The following is a 20,045-nucleotide window of genomic DNA, read 5'->3' on the forward strand; positions in this document are numbered from 1 at the left end:
TGATGATCATTGTGATCTGTTTCTCCTTCCGTTCCACCTCTCCCCACCTTCCCCCTACCCTTCTGGTATTGCTACTCCCATTCCTGTTCCTGGATTTCGTGTGCCGTGAGCTCTGATCTCTTGTCTGTACCTGTGCACATGCTGCAGCCAAACCCGCAGTGAAAGGCAGGACTGGGGTCATGGTAGTGGTGGGTGAGGAAGCCTCAAAGGACCAGAGGAGTACTGTGCGTTTCATCGGTGTTATCGTGCACCCTGGTGACTCATTGCTTCCTTGTGACCCTTCTGTGAGGGGATGCCCCATTGTCCACAGATGGGTTTTGGGTCTCTGCTCTGACACCCCTTATTCTCAACAATATCTTTTTGTTTGTTTATTTCGGGGTCTTCTGATGCCTGTTACCAGGTCCTGATGATACCTCATGATTGCAAAGGCTGGTGTGCTTCCTCCATGTAGGCTTGTTGCTTCTCAGCTAGATGGCCACTTGTTTAAAGTCAAGTCTTTAAGACCCCAGACGCTCTATCTTTTGATAGCTGGGCACCATCAGCTTTCTCCACATTTGTTTATGCTGTAAAAAAATATTTTTTTAATATATGGATTTTTTCATCATACATTATTTCCACAATTTTTTAAGCACACACATACCCAAGGGGGCCTCAACATTTCATTATCCTTTTTTGGGGGGGTGGGAGGGCAAGGAATGGTAAGTCACTAACTAGAAAGTAGACAAAGGTCAACTTGGGCAAAGTGGAAGATAGTAATAATAAGAGGGAGGTCAGTAAAAAAGAATTAAAAGGCAGAGGAAGGCACTGGGAGCAGTACAAGAGTTAAAAACTGTGACACATGACTCATGTATCCATAAAATGATTATAACAGAGACATGTGTTACATACCCTGATGCCATCGTGCCGATTCCTGCTCAAAGCCACCACGTGAGACGGTCTCTGGGCTGTCCTCCTGATGGAAGCGGGCTGCACACCTCTTCCCCCAGCTCTCTTTGTGTGCCACCAGGGCTCCATCAATACGTGTGTGCACAGGGAGGGAGGTTAGGTGCTTGGTGGAGCACTGGGTTAAGTGCCTCAGTGACTGACCTCAGTGTACATCAGGTCAAAACAGCATTTTCCTCAAAGAACTCGAATTGTGTTCCTTTGTGATGTTCGTTGACTTTGAGGAACAAAAGGAAGTCTGAAGAGACAAGTTCAGAGTTTGGGGAGGGTGGGGTTGGTGAGGTAAGGATTCCCAGTGTAATTCTCACAGGACTGTCCTTGCTACTTCAGAGAATGAGTGTCCACGTGGGGGAAATTCCGCGGCACAACTTCCCTGGAATTTTTTTACCAATGCAATGTTCAGTGTTTTTAAAAATTTCTTAGAAGTCTCCGTGATTGTGCCATGTCCTTGGGTGCCCCAAGCTTCCGAGCTGACATCTCTGCCTTGAACATGGCAGGCGCAGCAGGTCTACTGGGAAGCCAGCGCTTTGATCGTAGCCTTCTTTTATCTTTGTCAGGCGGCTCCCTAATGAGTCTGAGACGTGTCTTACTGAGAGAACACGTCTTCAGCCGCTACCCACTGACTGCAGAGTCATGTGTAAGCACACATGTTGGGAATGATCCGTGGCAACTGTGTGTGTGTGTGTGTGTGTGTGTGTGTGTGTGATGTCGTTTCAAAGAGCTTGTGGAAAAGTGGGATTAAAAGATGATAAAATAAGGTCTCAAGTAGAAGGAAACTGTTTTGAAAAGGATGATGGCAACACATGTACAAATGTGCCTGATACAATGTGTGTATGGATGGGTAGAAGAGCTGTAAGAGTCCCCAATAAAAGGATTAAAATAAAAAACAGAATTGAAAAGAAGACAATAAAACACACGTGTGTGTACATGATCCTGATACGACACTCGTATGTTGTTAGTAGCCATCCAGTCTAACATGCGTGTGTGCATGAGCACACACAGACCACACGCACGTGCATCGAGTTGATAGGGATTGTTGATGACGACAAGGCAAGGCAGAGCGGCCCTGTGAGCTCGGGAGATGGTCCCTCTCACTGGAAGGAGATAGCCCTGTCTTGCTCCTGTGGAGCAGCTGGGGGTTGTGAACTATTGACCTTAAGGTTAGCAATTTCACAGGTGAATCTGTCTGGGAAGAAGTACAGCTGCCAAAATGCTCTTTCAAAGTGAGGGTGATAAGACTATATTTCACGTAACTTGGGTTGTGTGATCAGGAGAGGCCAGTCCCTGGCGAAGACCAGCACGTTCAGTAAAGTGGGGGGGGGGGGCAGTGAAAAGGAGGACCCTCGACAAGCCGGACTGACCCCGTGGCTGCCACACTGGCCTCCAACACAACCACGGACGGTGAAGCCGTCGGCACAGGACGAGGCGGTGCTTCACTTTGCACAGGGTCGCCGTGGGTTGAAACAGCCTCCACGGGAGCCGCAGTCTTCACAGAAGCCTGTGTGGGTGAGGAGCTCATCTGGCTGCACAGACAGAGTCGGCCCCTTCTTCCCAGCCAGTAGCCCGCACTACCTCTCCAACCCGCCCAAGCACCACTCCCCAGGGCCTGGGGGCAGAAGCACTTTACACAGACATCGTGGCACTGATCTTTAACCCCACCCGGCAGTGCCGTCCTTGTTGAGACCGCAGCATCTACATCTAGGATGACAAGGACATCCACAATGAGCAGGATGTGGCCAGAGCGGTCCCTCAGCTCCTCTGTCTAGAACGTGGCTGTGTGTCCCGGGCCTGATGATCAGAGGGCTTGGCTGCCATCAGGATCTTGTCTGACTTGTTCTTCAGAAAAGACCGCTCGCTTCCAGATGTGGACCCTGGAAGAAAGCCATCTTCAGCCACGCCATCCCGAAGGCGGGGGAGGTGGAGAATGGCCTCCCAGAGTGGGGCATCGAGAACGGATGCCTGTGGATGTGCACGTCGGGCTGAAAGTTATGCAGGCGTGTCTTGAAGGCCAGCACCTGGCTTCAGGCAACCAGAGCGGCCATCTGAGGGTCCAAGAGGGGCACTTCACGGACAACCCCTCCAGTTGGAAGCCGGGAGGGGCTGGCCCATGGGGCAAGCCCGTGGGTCACCTGCCGACCTTTCTGCCCACAACTGAGCGCTCAGCCAGTGCACCAACAGGGCTCTGTCAGCGAGCTGTCCAGTCGCCCAGAGCTTCCCGTTGTCACAGTGCAGGCCACGACCCCTTCCAGGAGTCCTTCAAGCACAGAAAGTGGGTCTGTGACCAAGACCCAAGAACAGTGTGTGTGTCACGAATCGCACGATTGAAATGAACCTTCCAAAGACACAACAGTGCCAGCCATTCTGCCTGCACACTGCATCAGGCAGTTAAGAAATCCACAGCACACGGTGATGCGAGAAAGGCTTCCATGACGACAGTCCAACGCAGCCATGCCACACAACTGAACATGGGAAAGAGACGCACACGCAGGCACACGCATGCACACGCCGGCACGAAAGGCGGAAGGAAGGGACCACAGCGGAGACTAATTCGAGCCATTGGTTTCCAACGGGCTGTTCAGACAGTAGGTGGTTTTTCTCCCGTGCTGGACGCCTGGCAGTGACATGTTCTAACGGTTCCACCCACGCGGCTCCTGCGTGTCAGAAGGTGGGCTGTGCCTTCGGTTCCAGCTGTGTCTGTCGGATCAGAAGGGCCATCACGCTGCACAGATGCAGTGAGGAAGAGTATTTTAAAACGAAAACCTTGAAGTTGCTGAAAATCTCTTGACTGAAGTCTTGTTTTGATTTCTTTCTTCTTTGGCATCAGTGATTCCATTTTGTGACCGGTACCTTCTCTATTTTTCTTTCTTCCCTTTGTCGAAGGCTTGGCTCAGGAGATAAACTGCATATTACGGGATGCCTGAGTCTGGCTCTGTTCATTTCAACTCAATTTTGCAGTTAGAAACTGCCAGTGGTTAGAGATAATTTAGGATGGTCACCCATCATGTTAAACATATGATTTCAGTGCTGAATGCTATCTCTTTTAGAGAGCCCTAATTAAAAGTCTTTTTAACCTCTTTTAACACATACATAAGCTTCAAACTTGGAAAACAGTTGTAACTTTAAATGTACAATTAGCCATATCGTGTCACCTGAGGCCCCCTTTGCAAAGGAGCCCAACTCCTCTAACAGGCAGCCAACTGCGATCCTGCTGTGGGTAACTTTGCAAATGTTATCCAATCAGAAGATGCCCCAGTACAACCCTGCCCCAGTTCCTGCTTTGTAGCTTTTCTTGGATGGATATTTGGAAATAGCATGGCGCGTGTGGGGTGGAAAGGCACAGTAACAATCTGGCGTGGCATTATGTCCTCCTCGTGTGCAAAAAGTCTTTCTGGCTTCTGAGAAGTCGGGGTTTTCCTTTAAATAGGTTAAAGGCAGTGGTGGTGTCTGTCTCCACACTGGCAGCAGGTAAGGGACATAAGGACTTTGGTGGGGGGGGGTGGGGGGTGGGCGCTGCCTTACAGCTTCCAGTGCTGCGAGACACAAAAGCTCAATGCACACAAAAGGCTATTGTTGCTTGTTTCCCCTCATGCTGCATAGTTTCCACCAAGACTCCTTATCTTATTTAAATGACAATCGGGGGCGGGGGGGTGACAGAAGCTATAAGTGCAGACTGTGAGCAGGGTCTGCACTTACAAACCTCATCGCCATCAAGTTGATTCTGACTCAGAAGGGCCTGTAGGGTTTCTGAGACAATTCCTCTTTGTGGGAGTTGAAAGTCTCTTCTTTCTCCTGTAGAGTGACTGGTGGTTTCGAACTGCTGACCTTACAGTTAGCGGTCAATCTCATAACCAATATGACACCAGAGTTCCTCCAGTCTATGCTAAGCAACTCAAAATCTGAACGTCACTTAATCTTCACATTCCCTGTGCATGAGAGGAAGGAACAAAGGCACATAAAGACAAAATATTTTACCAAAGGTCAAAGCTTAGTAAGTGACAGAAGCAAGCACTGAACACAGGTCAGATACCTGCTCTCATCCTTCCCTGAATCACAGCAGTACGGAAACATGCTTGACAGACAAGCAAAGGGGTGAGATTATCATGTCTACAGCACACATAAATTGCGGATATTTGGCTTGGAGACATTGAACAAGAGAAAAGCTAAAGGAGGAAGTCATATTTTATATTTGAACATCTAGAGACAGTAACTGAGAGACCAGTACACCACACATTAGAAATAAGGGCTTCCCCGCTGAGGGCTTCCCCGCTGAGGGCTTCCCCGCTGAGGGCTTCCCCGCCTCCTGCGTCAACAGAGCTGGACGCCCACTCAAAACAGGGCTCCATTCACATGGCTCTGTCATGAACCGGTTCTGAGCCAATGCCACCTTTATTTTTTTCACTTCACATGATCATTGCTTTATTGGGCCACCGTATCTGCAGTGAGGAAAGTATTTTAAAATGATCTTTTGAACTCCTATCTTTATTTGTCCTTGTGTTAGCATGACAATGATAATAATTGCAAACAACACTCCCCAGAATTATACTAACAAGAAAATGTACCCACCATCTCCCACCAGAAGCATAACCATAAGCATAGCTCATCATAATCCGGATACGTTGTAAGTCAGGGACTACCAATAAAGCATTAAGATCGGCTGTTACAACATTCGGATATCCTACATCAGGAAGATAAAACACCCGTGTAGTCAGCGGCCATCCTGGAGGCCACACTGAAAATCTGACCTGACCTGCACATGCGCTGCCCTTTTACCTATGATGCTCATGATGTGACTTTCAGAAGCCTCGTCCCAGTCACAACAGAAGTTATACTTGCAGGAACGTCCCAACTGAGGGAAGAAAAACTTCCAACTTGATCTAGATAGCGCTTACCAAACAGAGGTTTTCAATTCCAACATGGCCATAGCTCTTTAGTGCACAGGCAGCAGGTGCCTTGTGACAATCAGACAATGAAGAATTGGTCTCACAGTCTAGACCCACACTGGCACTGCCACCACGGAAGGCTCGAGGCAAAAGCTAGCGCATGGAAACAGGGCAATCCCACCCCTGGTGATGACCTGTCCTGGTTAGCCAATGGCAGGAGCTGAAAGTGTTTACAGAGGAGCTGAGTCCATAGTCACCCTTTGAGAACTTAGATTTCCGTGACTTGGCACGTCTGCCTTCATCAGGCCCATTCCCCGAAGCTGCCTTTGTGTCTTAGAAGCAACACAAAGGAACTTACACGCACTGCTTCCGACTTTTTGTGAAACATCTCTTCCATGTTCTTTGCCAACTTTTTCACAAGCTGGAGACCATCGATTTCCTCAATGGCAACGTCCTTCTCGTATTCTTTGTATTTCTGTAAAGAGAGAGGAGAACGTGAGGGGGACAGTCACAACGCAGAGAGAGGGCAGCGTGAGGGGGACCACCAGAAAACACCATACCTGTGATTTCGGAGCATATCTACCTACCAGCAAAAAGATGCTACAACCTGCCAGTCTGCATTAGATTTAGGAAATAGTACTCTGGGTTTCTAAATATCTCAACCAACTAAGAAATCTCAAAATTGGCTTCCTTGGAAACTGACACCCAGGAAAAACATAGTCTAAAGGTTATTGTGGGGACAGATCACCAGAGGAGGAATCAGAGGGCTAATAACCAACTATAATTTCAACCCATCACCAACGTTATAAATACGGTTTCATTGGAACACAAGCATAAATATTTCTCATGCACAGTCTACGTCTGCTACACAGCTACACGGGCAAAGTCAAAAATTTGTGAGACAGAACATATGGCTCACAACACCTAGCCTATGTATTATCCTGCCCTTTACAGAAAAGCTTGCTGAGCCTTGAACTGAAGGAGAAATTCAAGAAAGTGACAAGGCAAAAGAAATAGTCTTGTAAACTTTTTATAACATTTGAGTCATTGCTGTAAACTTTGTTCTATGAAATCAATGCACTAAATAGTTATCATCCAACTTCTATATGCATGTGAAACTTCGACCTTAAATAAGGAAGCCGGGAGAAGAGTTGATGCATTTGAATTATGGTGCTGTTGAAGAATATTCTCAGTACGATGCACACAATCGCTGAAGACAAAGCGGGTGCATAAGCAAATGTGGTGAAGAAAGCTGATGGAGCCCGGCTATCAAAAGACATAGCATCTGGGGTATTAAAGCTTTGAAGGAAAACAAGCGGCCATGTAGCTGGGAAGCAACAAAGCCCACGTGGAAGAAGCACAACAGCCTGTGTGATCACAAGGTGTCAACAGGATCAGGTATCAGAAGACCCAAAGCAAACAACCATTTGGATGCAAATGAAGGGGGTCAGAATAGAGACCTGAAGCCTATCTGTAGACAATTAGACATCCCCTCACAGAAGGGGTGCAGTATAGCACTGACAAACACATTCCTTACGTTCTTAATGCTTCCTCTCCCCAACCCCTCCACTATCATGACCCCAGTTCTACCTTGCAAATCCTGCTAGACCAGAACGTGTATACTGGTACAGATAAGACCTCTTGACACATGGAATCCAGGACAGATAAACTCTCAGGAACAACCCTGGGAGTAGCGATACCAGGAGGGTAGGGGGAAGGTGGGGGTGGGGTGGGGTGGGGGAGAGGTGAAAGCGGATTGCAATGATTGACATTACACCCCCACTCTTGTGACAAAAAACAGAAGCATGGGTAAAGAGAGAAAGCGGAAAGTATAAGATATGAAAATAATAATTTATCATTTATCAATGGCTCATGACGGTCGGAGGGAGACAAAAAGAGGAGCTGATACCAAGGGCTCAAGTAGAAAGAAAATGTTTAGAAAAGAATGATGGCAACATATGTACAAATGTGCTTACACAATTGATGTAAGAATCGTTATAAGAGCTCTAAGAGCCCCCAATAAAATGATTTCTTAAAAGAAAAGAAAAAAGGCTGATGGACTGCCAAAAGAACCAACAAATCTGTCTTGGGAAAGTACAGTCAGCGTGTTCCCAGAAGCAAGGATGGCGAGACTTGGCCTCGCATATTCTGGACGTCTTTTCGGAGAGAACTGTTCCTGGGAAAGGACACCTGCCGGGTGAAGTGGAGGCAGCACAAAAGAGGGAACCCCAGCAAGAAGGCCCGCACAGTGGGTGCAAAAATGGGCTCAAGCAAACAGCCATCGTGAGGGTGGTTCCGGACCAGCCCAAGTTTTGTTCTGTTGCACACAGGTCTTTCAGGAGAAGGAGCAGAGCGGAAGCTACCCACCCACCACCACCACCACCACAGCCACAGCAACCACCACTGCCACCACCACAGCCACAGCAACCACCACTGCCACCACCACAGCCACAGCAACCACCACCACCACAGCCACAGCCACAGCAACCACCACCGCCACCACCACCACAAAAACCACCACCACCACCACCATGACCACACCCACACCCACAAACACAAAAGTGTCTACTGAAGACTTCCTAGTATACCACGGGGCTCACAGGGGTGTGGGTGAACAGAAAGTACAAAATATACTGAAAACACTTTATGTGAGATTTCACAATTTGTTCACCTGTTGATAATGAACTAACTTCACCCGCAGTTTACTCATGCTCTCAATTAAAGATAATTTTTCATGTAAAACACATGACACACAGTGGTCAATTCCCTGTTTAAACTAGTCATTCTAAAAGTGTCTCAAGAATCCCTGGGGGTTCCAGGGACCCTCAAAGGGTCCATGAGTTCCTCCCTTTTCAACAATATATCTACGTGAAGATAGATTTTACTTATTTATGTTTTAAATCATTTTTTTGGAGTCTCTTACAACTCTTAACACCATACATACATTGTATCAAGCACATTTGTACATAGGTTGCCATCATCTTTTTCAAAACATTTTCTTTCTACTTGAGCCCTTGCTATCAGCTCATTTTCCCCACCCTCCCTCCCTCATGAACCACTGATAATTTATATTTCTTTTTCTTTTTCCGAAGGTGTATTTTATTCGTGCTGCTCAAACACAGCTTAAAAGCTTGTAAGCAGAAGACATGAGACCCCAGCTGTCTGCTCTTGAGCCAAATAGTAAAGAGATTTTGTGAAAATAAAAACTAAACAAATGCCACTCAATTGGCTTACAAAATGATTTTTTTTTTACCGAGCCATTTTTATAAATAGGTTATTTATGTTATACACAGTGAGTTTTTCCAATTAATTTAATAAGTTTTCAATGTCTTGATTCCAATTCCTAGTACAAAAAATACTAGTAGATACAACCCACATAAACAGAATTTCTTAGAGAATCTTCAAACTTGATGGAAACAAGAGTCCTACGACCACCCATGTTGGTCTACTTGAATTTCTCCTTACAGAATCACAACACTACTGCCTCAATAGGCTTAGGGATTTGAGTCAGGGAGGAAAGGGTTTTGCAGCGCTCTCTCTCTTTCCCATACCCCTCCACCCCCTCTCTCCCTTTCTCCTCTTCTCATGGGACAATGAAACAATGCAGCTTCACTCTTATTTTCACCGGCCTGTGCTGAAAAATCCCGGTTGTCTTAACTGAGTATATGTGTGACCAAGTGGCTCTCTCCTACCCAGCTGTGCTGTGTGCTGCCTCAGTACTGGGGCAGTCAAAGGATGTTTAGCCTCCTTCTCTAAGGGTGACTCCTCCCATCCTTTGGGAAGATGACTTAAGCCACCCCACCACCAATGTTCCCACATCCCACGACAACTGGGTTAAGTTCTGGGCTGTTAACTGCAAGGTCAGCAGTTCAAAACCATCAGCTGCTCCACTGCAGAAAGATGAGGTTTCCTAGTCCTGCGAAGAGAGGCCGTTCTACTCTGCCCTATAGGGTCTCTATGAGTCCTGCGAAGAGGGGCCGTTCTACTCTGCCCTATAGGGTCTCTATGAGTCAGAATCAACTCGATAGGAGTGAGTTTGGTTTCTGGTTTTTGGTGGGACTTTGACCATCAAAACCCTGGCTCAAGCGGACAGTGTCCTCTGATGTCTGGATAACACTGGAGCAGGAATCCCGGAAAACTCACTCTAAGTTTCACAGCAAGCCAGTATCCTTGGAGCCTAACCCCCTGCTGGTTTTCTGCTGCCTGCCAGATGTGCACCACAAGCCAACAGCTGAGGCCCGCTTGTCGCTTCACTACCCAAAACACAAAGTTCAAGAAGGGCATCAAATCAAACCAAACTCGAGTCAGGTAACAGGATGAGTCACTAAAATTAATCACTGTCTTACGTAATTCTGCCCGTAAACTGATCTCCTGGCTGCAGTACAGGAAGGATAGGGTGGGTTCACAGGGAAGCCCTACCAAACACACGGTCATAAAGCCAGTCCTGACTCCGGGCGACCCTGCATCAGTTTCGGGGCTGCAAATTTTGATGAGAGCGGAACAATTTTAAGTAGGGAGGTCTGGTGGCACGGTGGGTTGAGCATTAGGATGCTAACCAAAAGGTCAGTGGTTCCAGCCTGCTCTGTAGGAGAAAGACAGGCAGACTGCTTCAGTAAAGATTTACAGCCTCAGGAACCCTGGGTGTAGTTCTACTACCACCTATAGATCGCTGGAGTCAGTATCAACATGATGGCAGTGCATTTGGTTTGACATTTTAAATAGAAAATGAATCTTTTTAAAAATGTGCTATGTGCCATCGGGTCACTTCCGAGTCATAGTGACCCTACAGGGCAGAGTGGAACTGTCCCATAGAGTTTCATAGGCTGTCACCTTTCCCAGCAGGAGCCCTGCCTGCTGATACTAGTGGCTATGTATCTGGCTGCTAGCCCATATGTTTGCGGCTCAAACCTACCTGTCCCTCCACCACAAGGGATAGAGAGGAGGCAGCTTGCGTCCGTCACTACTGCAGCTGTGGAAACTCTATGGGGCAGTAGCACCAGTCCTGTTGGGTAGCTGTGCGTCAGACCAGTCCCTGGAGAAGGACATCGTGCTTGGGAAAGCAGAGGGGCAACAACAGAGAGGAGAGCCCTCAATGAGGATTGACACAGTGGCTGCAGCGAGGGGCTAGAGCACGGGCAGTGTGGTGAGGTGGCACGGGCCCAGGCGGGCCTCCTTCTGTGGCATGGTGGGCTGCTGAGGGTCAGATCCACCTGGTGCTGCCCAGCATCAGCCACCACGAGTGGGAATCAGCTCTATGACAGTGAGTTGGATTTTTTGAGTTTCTTATGTGCCAGGGTTCTTCTTGGTTTTTATGTCAGGCCACATTCTTCAGCCACATCTGTTGCTTGTGTGTGTCCCCTCAAAACAGGCCTCTACAGGGAATCCATGCATTTCACTTTGGCTATTTACTATGATGCCAGTCTCTTCATGTACCCTCCTTTCTTCTGGGTCTGTCCTAAGTAGGAGCCACTGACTCTACAGAGGCCTGTCAGGCTCCCAGGAGTGCTTGTGCCCCATGACCTCGTTACCAAATCTCAACACGACGCTCTTTGCCAAGCTGAGGATTCAAGATCTGAGACAAACTTCTCAGTTCACTGGTTCCATTCCTCGTCCAGCCTACGAACACTCCTTTCTGAGCCTGGTCCAAGGGGTCCTCTTAGCAAATGAGCCTAGCCTGTTCTCTCACCGCCCCGGGGAAGCCATCCTCTAAGCAAAAAAGCACCTTCTGCCTTTTCAAAATGTGTTAATGCCGCAGGAAGCAAGTCAGAATCATGCAGTCCCTCATTCTTACCAGGAAACATTTCATTTTGCGGGAATCAAAAGTTTTAAAGAACAGAGACAAGTGGCTCAATGATAGCCATTAAGCAGTAGCAAGCCCTTCGCAGCGTAGGATGACGATACGTATCAAAACCATTACAAATGAACGTACAGTAGAAACCAAGCAATCTGACCTCCAGCAATTGGATAGAGGAAGATAGGGCAACATGACAGAATGCACATGCCCATCTCAAATCACGCAGGAGACTGTCCAAGAAACGGCTACTGCTAGACAAGCAGTAACTGATCCTCTTGTTTTAAGTTCTTAATCTGAGCACACACACGCACACCCACACACGTGCACCCACACACGCTCAAACACATGCATGCATGTACACGCATGCACACACACGCATGCACATGTACACACACAGCCCGCTAGTGGGACACACACAGCAAATGTCCACAGCAGGTGGCAGAACAACAAATCTATCTCTCTTGGTTTTGCTTATTCTGCATTTTCTAATTTTTACAACAATGCACTATTTTGGAAACTAGGAAATGTAAGTGTTGTCGTTCCATTTAGAGGAGAATAGGGGCACATAATCAACAGAACTGTTCAGGAGAATCCTCACCTGGTTAAATATCTACATAAGTAAGGCACGGTCTTCATTCGTGCAGCCTGGAGGTTCAGTGCAAACCATTCTGTGTGTCAGGCCCAGCTCCAGGCTGGAAGCCTCTCACACAGTCATCCGTTTAATCCTCAAAGCTACCCTGAGAGGCAGGCCCTGGAGAAACTGAGGCATAGAGTGTGCAGTGAGTCATTGAAAGCTAAAAGATTAGAAAGGGGGTTTTCAACCCACTGAGGGGTGACTTCTAGTTCAAACAAGAGGAGGTAGAGGACCGACAGTCTAAGTATCAGCCAACTTGCATCGGGGCCCATTGCATCCCCATAACAACGCCTGTTCCGTTGACTCGCGGTGTCCAGTGGTACCTTGGACTCGGCGGGAGAACCAGGTCAAGTGTCCAAACCTGAGGACACGTGGTCAGAAAGGCTGCTCCAAGCTAGTCAGAGCCACGTGGCCAGGCCACAGCTGACTTCTCAGGAATCAGCTCTCTCCCTCCAGAGAGTCTTGGGGGGCAAGTTTAGTGTCCAGTCCCCAAAGAGCAGATACCGTTGTTAACAATAAAAATACCCGGAGAAGAGGAGCAACACACCCAAGGCACCTTCATCCTCCGTTAAAACCAGCTGCCGGCCAGCCTATTTGGAGTCACAGAGGCCCCCGCGCCCCCACAGCTGAGCAGCACCGCAGCGCTCCACAGCGCTCCCAGTGGCTAAAGCAGGCGATCACGTCCTCCTGCAGGGACACCACTGGTCGGACAGGAACCTTCCATCTTTGGTCAGAGGCTCATGTGAACCATTAGCAGCACCCGGATTCCAGACCCCAGTTTCTTTACGTTAATATTCCCGTCAGGCTTCAAATAGGCCTGTGTTGTCCAGATGCCAAGACCCCTGAGGGAAGACTGCTCTCATCCTTCTCCTCTGGGAGTTTACTCTGCACACAGCTGTGCGGGCAACAGAGCCTTTATTTTCTATCGCTCCAAGGGTTCTGCTAGCAATTACTTTGCTTCATGTGAGAGCAATCAACTTTCGGCCAGAAAGAGGAGTTAGGAAAACATCCCCCCCAAAAAAGGAACAACCTATCAGGCCCATGGACACTGAGTCAATTCTGACTCCTAAGGGCTCTGTAAGACCAAGTAGAACTGCCTGGAGGGTTCCCAGGCTGTGATCTCTCTCCCGGGAGCACATGGTGGCCTTGAACCACCATCTCACTTAGTGACTGAGCGTGGAACCACTGTGCCCCCAGGGCCCCTCAGAAAGCATGGCCAGAGCCTTGTAGATGTGACAGAGGGGACGAAGGTGACAGAAACATAAGTGATGGCTGACTCTCCAGAACCACAGGAGCCATCTGCATTTTCCAGCATATGCCCATGGCCTGCCACACGGTGAGTGGTTTCTAAATATATGTTGAATGAACGGAAGGGGCTGCTCTAACTGGAGAGAGAGAGAGAGAGAGAGAGAGAGAGAGAGAGAGAGAGAGAGTGTGTGTGTGTGTGTGTGTGTGTGTGTGCGCAAATGTATGCTGGTTAGGTGAATGGCTGGTTTCGGGGCTGGTTTTGTGGCTATATTGCCTACACTGTCAATACTTCAGAGCTTGGAACATTAAGGAACACAAATGATGTTGTTGGGTGCCGTTGAGTTGACTCAGACCCAGAAACACCATGTGACAGAGGAGAATCTACCTGCACTCAGGTCTTCCTGCCTGCAATATTGATGGTCGTAGATGGCCAGGAAGACTTAAGAAAATGAACCATTGGATCATCCACTCTTACATAAGTGGCTTTTCCTCAGGCTTCTAGGATAGCAATGTCTTAGGTTGATTTCCAAGTGACCATGTCAGAGGGGAGATCTGGACTCGGGGTTAGGAGAGGGTTGGAAAGGCAGGCTGTGAGGCAGGCTTCCCAGGGTCTCATTGAAGGTGGGCAGGCCCTGCGTTCACCGTCTTCTACCTGGACCATCTACAGATCCTTGTGAAGGAGTTCATCACAAAGACTCACTCACTGCCACTGGTCAATGCCAACTCACTGTGGCCCTATAGAACAAGGTAGAACTGCCCTTGTGGGTTTCTGAGACTCTAACTCTTTACAAGAGGAGAAAGCCTCATCTTCCTCCCTCAGAGCTACTGGTGGTTTTGAACTGCTAACCTTGTGGTTAGCAGCCCAATGCCTAACCACTATGCCACCAGGGCTACAGAGCTGTAATTCCACATACTTTCAGTTTGGGGGGAAAAGGTTAGCCAACAGCTCTTTGTCTACTGGTAACTTCCCGTTCCCTTCCTGTACAGTGGGTACTTCTCCTGACTCTAGGTACCCAGACCCATTGTCCCCTGTCTGGCTTTTATCCCAATTAGCCCAGACTGCCCAGAAGCCTCCAGACTTGAGCTCCCTCTCTGAGGACTATTCTAGGTGACTCACTTCTAGATAAGTGGTTATCACGTGTGGGGGGTGGGGGTTGACCGAAATGTATGAACAACATTAAGCGTTCTGACAGTGAAGTAGTGCCTTTCTCTTCCTGGTGTTTGTGTGAAGTGATCTGGCAAAATAGATGCTGCAGAAATCATGCATTTCTGTGTCTCCCGTCTCGAATGATAAATGTGTTTGGCTCTGCACAGGGTTTCTTACCAAATGCTGATTCTGCTAGCAAAGGAGTGGTTTCTTCCGATGTTCTCTGGAGACAAAGGAAATAAAGGGTTCCCTAGGCTTTGCTTGCCTTCTGTGCCTGCATGCTGAGAGGCGGTCCTGCACAGGACCATGCTCAGCCCTGCCCTGCCCCTGACATTGACCCGAGCTGAGCTGTTCACATGTCCCAGGCCATAGCACCAAGCAGGGGCCAGGCCCGGGGGGCTGGGTGGCAGAATGGAGAGCATCCACAGCCCTGTGGCTTTAAGGGAGACCTGGATCTGAACCTCATGGAATGAGGCCTCCCCAGGGTAGAGATGCCTCGAGGGAAGAGCCAGGGAGCCCTGTGGCTTTGGGATGATCTGTGATATGCAGGCAGTCTGCACAGACTCCTGCCCCTTCCCTAGCCAGGGGCAGAGCAGCCCTGGGAAGTGGGCATCCTTGTTCCCTGGGCTCTGATGAGGCCACAAGGGTTAAAGAACCCCTGTAGGTGACACACACACACAAAAAAGAACCCCTGTAGGTGACACAGCCAACTAGTCCACACCTGCTGTCTGACCATCAGATCTCTTGGTGAATCCTGGCCAGCTCCACCCCTCTGGCTTCCCGTGTCTGCTCACATTGCCTTCCCCCAAGTCCTTGCCACTCCCACCTCTGAGCTTCTTAGAAGCATTCACTTGTGCCTCCTTTCTGCCCATTCTGTACCCTGAGACTTCGCCCAAAGCAAAGTAGGCATCCCCCGCACTCTGCAGGTAAGCACAGTGCTGACATCAGCAGGGAAAGAGACCCACTGCCATTGAGTCAATGCTGACGTATGAGCCCGTGAGGACAGGGCAGAAATGCCCTGTCAGGTTCCAAGATTGTGACTCATTCCAAGACTAGAAAGCCACTTCCCCGAGTGGCTGGTGGTCTCAAACTGCTGACCTTGTGGTTTGCAGTGGATCCACTATGCCACCAGGGCTCCCGATCGGGAAACCAGTTATCGTCGAGTCAGTTCTGCACGTGTGCGTAAGACCGGACCTGAGCGCCGTTGGGTTTTCAGTGCTGACGTGTCAGAAGCAGATCCACAAGGCCTCTCTCCCAATGCCTGGCCTCTCTTAGCAGCCAGGGGTGTTCTTCTTTGTCCCCACCCAGGGGCATGACGGTGCCGTGGTGGAATTCTCAATTTCCATGTGGGAAACTCTGGTCCGATCTGCCGGTATGCCTGTCCCTCATGTCACCACCTGTCTGCAGGTGGAGGGCTGCAGGCTGCTCGGTGTTAACTATGTCTCCATGGGGCTTCCAGACTGAGACGGACTAGGAAGAAAGGCTGGTGACCTGCCTCAAACAGAAAAACCAGCCAGCAGAACCCCGTGGATCACGGCCGCTGACTGTCGACCAATCCCGAGGCTGGGCAGGCCTGGCAGCACTTCACTCTGCTGTGCCCACGGGCCCCCAGGGGTCCATGTCAGGGCAGCTAGCTCCAGCAACAACAGGCCTGGCTTTTCAGCAAGGGTGAAGTTCAAGTCCAAGTATCCCCACTTACTCCTGACATGACAACTTGCTGAACCGCCGTCAATGCCCTTGTTGTATCAGCAAAGCAAACGATAGCAGACCTCACGCTCTTACAATAACAATCAAATGAGGTGATGCGTACGGAATACCCAGAGCAGGGCTGGGCACAGGGTAAGCCACCCTCCAAACGACAGAGGGGTGACAGACACAGACATCCATTCTAAACTTTCCAAGAGAAGGGAAAGACTGCATCACACCGCAGCCCACCTGCCCGGCCGGCTCTGAGCACAGCTCTGAGCAGGAGCCCTTTCCAAACACGTTCACCGGGCACCGAGGGGGTCCTTGTGGAAGGCTCTCTTCCGCAGGAATCCACTGTAGTGAAAGGGGGAAGTGCGGGGAGCGGGGCTCTCACCTGAGATGAGGCAACACACTTCCAATGCGCTGTTAGAAAGGTTGCGATGAAATCCAATCATCTACAATCTCTGGGATCTCTCCTTATAGGCAGAGTCATTTTCTTATTATGACATAAATATACTTAGTATTCCTCTCAACTCAATTACAGTATACAGAAGCATCACTTCAAAATACAACACTCCAGAGCAGTTATGTTTCCAAGTCAATATATTTCCAAATCCTCTCAGCTGATGCTCGGGCCCTTCTTCTCAAGCAGAACCACAGAACAAAGGGTGCTCTCAGGGTGTGGACAGTAGCGACTCTGCAGGATCAAGTCTGCTTCATGCAGCTCTTCCATCCCAGCGTCCCCAAGGTCACAAGGTGCCAGCTATCGATGCCACATTTTCCTACATCCAAAGAGCCCCTCTTCCTTGTCAAAGGCAGGGTTTCTCTGTCAAGCTTGTCACAATCGAGACAAGCCACATCTCCTGTAACTGCGTCCCTGTTTGTGAATGAGGGTTGAGAAACAACTCACAGCCATTGAGTCAGGGATGACTCACAGCACCCTCTGGGGTGTCTCAGACAGTACGTATTGACGGGAGTAGAAAGGCGCGTCTTTCTCCTGAGAAACTGCTGGTGGTTTTGAACTGCCGACCATGCACACCGCAGCCCAACATGTACCCACTATGCCACCAGGGAGGAGAGAGATGGAGGGCACTAAATGACAACCCAAAGGGCAGCAGCAAGGAGACCTCGAGGGGCTCAGTCCCGGCAGCTCGTGGGCTGCGGCTGATGAAGAGCGCTGGAGGAGAACGGGGTAAAACTCGCTGCCATCAAATCAGTGCTGACTCCCAGTGACCCCACAGGACATTGAAGAACTGCCCTGTTTCTGAGCCTGTAACTCTATACAGTTGTAGAAAGTCTCATCTTTCTCCTGTGGAGTGGCTCGTGGTTTTGAACTGCTAACCTTTGAGATGGTAGCCCAACATGTAATCACTGCACCAACTGGAAGAAAGAAGGGGAGGGCGTATCCTCAAGTTCATGGAATGCGTCTTTCATTGTTTAATTCCGTTTCCCTAAAACTTTATGAAATACCCTCGTACATCTTGTTCGAGAGCATGAGAAAGGGACCCTGGTGGCCTAGTGGATTGCACAATGGGATGCTAACAACCATGTCAGCAGTTCAAAACCACCAGCTGACAAGGCTGTCAATTCCCGCAAAGAGTTAGAGCTGCAGAAATGGTGGGGCCATTCTACCCCACCCCACCACCACCCCCAAGGTTGCTGTGAGCAGCACTGCCTCACCTCCCCTTCAGACAGTGAGATGGCTTGAAAAGGATGGAAATGAGGGGAGGGAGTGGGAGGTCCAACAACTCTCAAAGTGAGAGCACAAGGCAGGAGAATCAGCAGGTCCCCCACCTAGGGTCCCTGGTCCTCAGTGGCACTTTCAAGTGCCCCATTCAGCACACATTCCAGGGAGACTGCTTTGCAGAGCATCTATCTCTGCAATAGGTGATCTCTGGAAGGTTTCAACTCCCACATTGCCAGGTCCTGAATTGTGGGGGCGGGGGGGGAGATGGCGAGCTCCCCTTTCCCTGTTTTATTTTATCTATGTGTTTGTCTATCCATTTATCTTATAAGTCTCATAAGCTTCTATTCAACATGATCAACTAGGCAAATGCCACCGATATATATATACTTATATTACCTGGGTATTAATAAAGCTGATAATGCTACATTCAATTCCTGCTCTGTTTGAGGGAAATGAAGTCAGAGGCAAGCCCCTAAACCAGCTGTTGACACAACCACCCTTTCCCCCCACCAGTTGCCCAGCCCTGCATGGCAGCATGGTAGACAGCTCTGACATGGCAAAGCCTGTCTGTCTAGGGGACAACACAGAACGGATTCAATGCTTATGAAAACTGCCCAGGTCTTTTCTGGATTGTGGGGCTGCCAGGCCCAGAAGAAGGGCATTCATCCTGCCATGGCTCCTCCTGATGCTGAAAGCCAACATAACGATCGTGGGTTTACGTAAGTTCGCGCAGAAAATCTGATTACATGCGCTTATGAGTGTATTTTATGTGTGCGAATTTAAGTACATCCAAACTGCAAATAATATTACTTCCCAAAGCCTGTACCACTTAATGAAGACTGTTTTCTCCATCCTAATTTCCCACATACACTTTTCTGATGCTCTAACGTGAATGGACTCATCCTCCACCCTACCCAGGAACCAGGGACCAGAGAAGCAACAATAAGAATCTGATGCTAACATTAGCAACCAGAATTTCAGGGGTACTTTGGGTCAGGTAGATATTGTTGCCCCATTTTACAGTCTAGAGGGCTGAGGCGCAGAGATTGTAAGTGATGACCCATGATCACACGACTAGTAAGACATTCCTGTCTGGGAGCATTCCAAACTCTGCCTGCCTGCCCTCCTGGTGAAAGGAAGGGAGAACAAAAAGCCCCCCCACCCCCGCCCTTCATGGTGAAAAGCACTGTCTGGAATGATGGCAACATACACACAAATGCAATTGATGTTTGGATTGTAATATGCATTGTAAGAACTCTCAATAAAATGATTTTTAAAAACAGTTTCTTAAGGATATGGAAGAGGAAATTATGGGAAAATGAAGAGCTAATAATAAGGAGTAAAAAAACGAAGAAACTATTTTAAAATTGATTGTTACGATGATTGCACAACTCTTTTTTATATATTTAACCCACTGAATTGTATGTTATGTGAATTATGTCAATAAAACTGTTAAAATTTAAAAGTTAGCACAGTACAGAAAAAAAAAAGAAAAGTGTGCTAAATAAAGTTGTCTAGACAGAAAAGCTTCCTGTGTGAAAAGGTCCGGGAGATTCCGATAGCGAAATCCGGACATCTGAGCTTAGGAAGCATGAGCCCTGACCGGCAGCCCCTGCGTCTTGCAAAGAAACATCTCCCTGCCAGCGGGGCCTACAGAGCCCCTGCCTTTTGCTGCCACTGCCCTCTCCCTGGACAGTATCCCACCCACGGTGAGGATGGTACAGCAGAGCCTGCCCTGGGCTGACCAGGGCCCTATACAATATGGGTCTCAGGTTCCCCACAAAGGGAAATGTAGCATCAGCACAAAATCCCCAAACCAAATCCCCTGCCACGGAGTCCATTTTGACTTCAACTTGTGGGGGCCCCGATGGATATGGAGAGAGGGTTTCCAGCACTAGAATGTTTACAGAAGCAAACTGCCGTGGAGTGGCAGATGAATTTGGACTGCTGGCCTTTGGGCTGAGGCTGAGCACTTTAACCACTGTGCCACCAAAGCACCAGAGATTCGGGCCCTCGGTAGTAAGCCC

General features: G+C 48.9%; 1 protein-coding gene across 1 annotated transcript in view; it reads right to left on the reverse strand.

The window, feature by feature from the left end:
- Positions 1–20,045, reverse strand: part of CACNA2D3 (calcium voltage-gated channel auxiliary subunit alpha2delta 3) — a 982,973-nt gene that overhangs the window by 762,636 nt on the left and 200,292 nt on the right. Inside the window, exon 5 of the mRNA XM_004702433.2 lies at positions 6,181–6,297. Coding sequence (XP_004702490.1) covers positions 6,181–6,297 — 117 coding nt within the window. The remainder of the gene's footprint in view (positions 1–6,180; positions 6,298–20,045) is intronic.

This window comes from Echinops telfairi, unplaced genomic scaffold (genome assembly GCF_000313985.2).
Source record: "Echinops telfairi isolate 266 unplaced genomic scaffold, ASM31398v2 ScPeMD7_31;HRSCAF=116, whole genome shotgun sequence".
Lineage (NCBI taxonomy): Eukaryota > Metazoa > Chordata > Mammalia > Afrosoricida > Tenrecidae > Echinops > Echinops telfairi.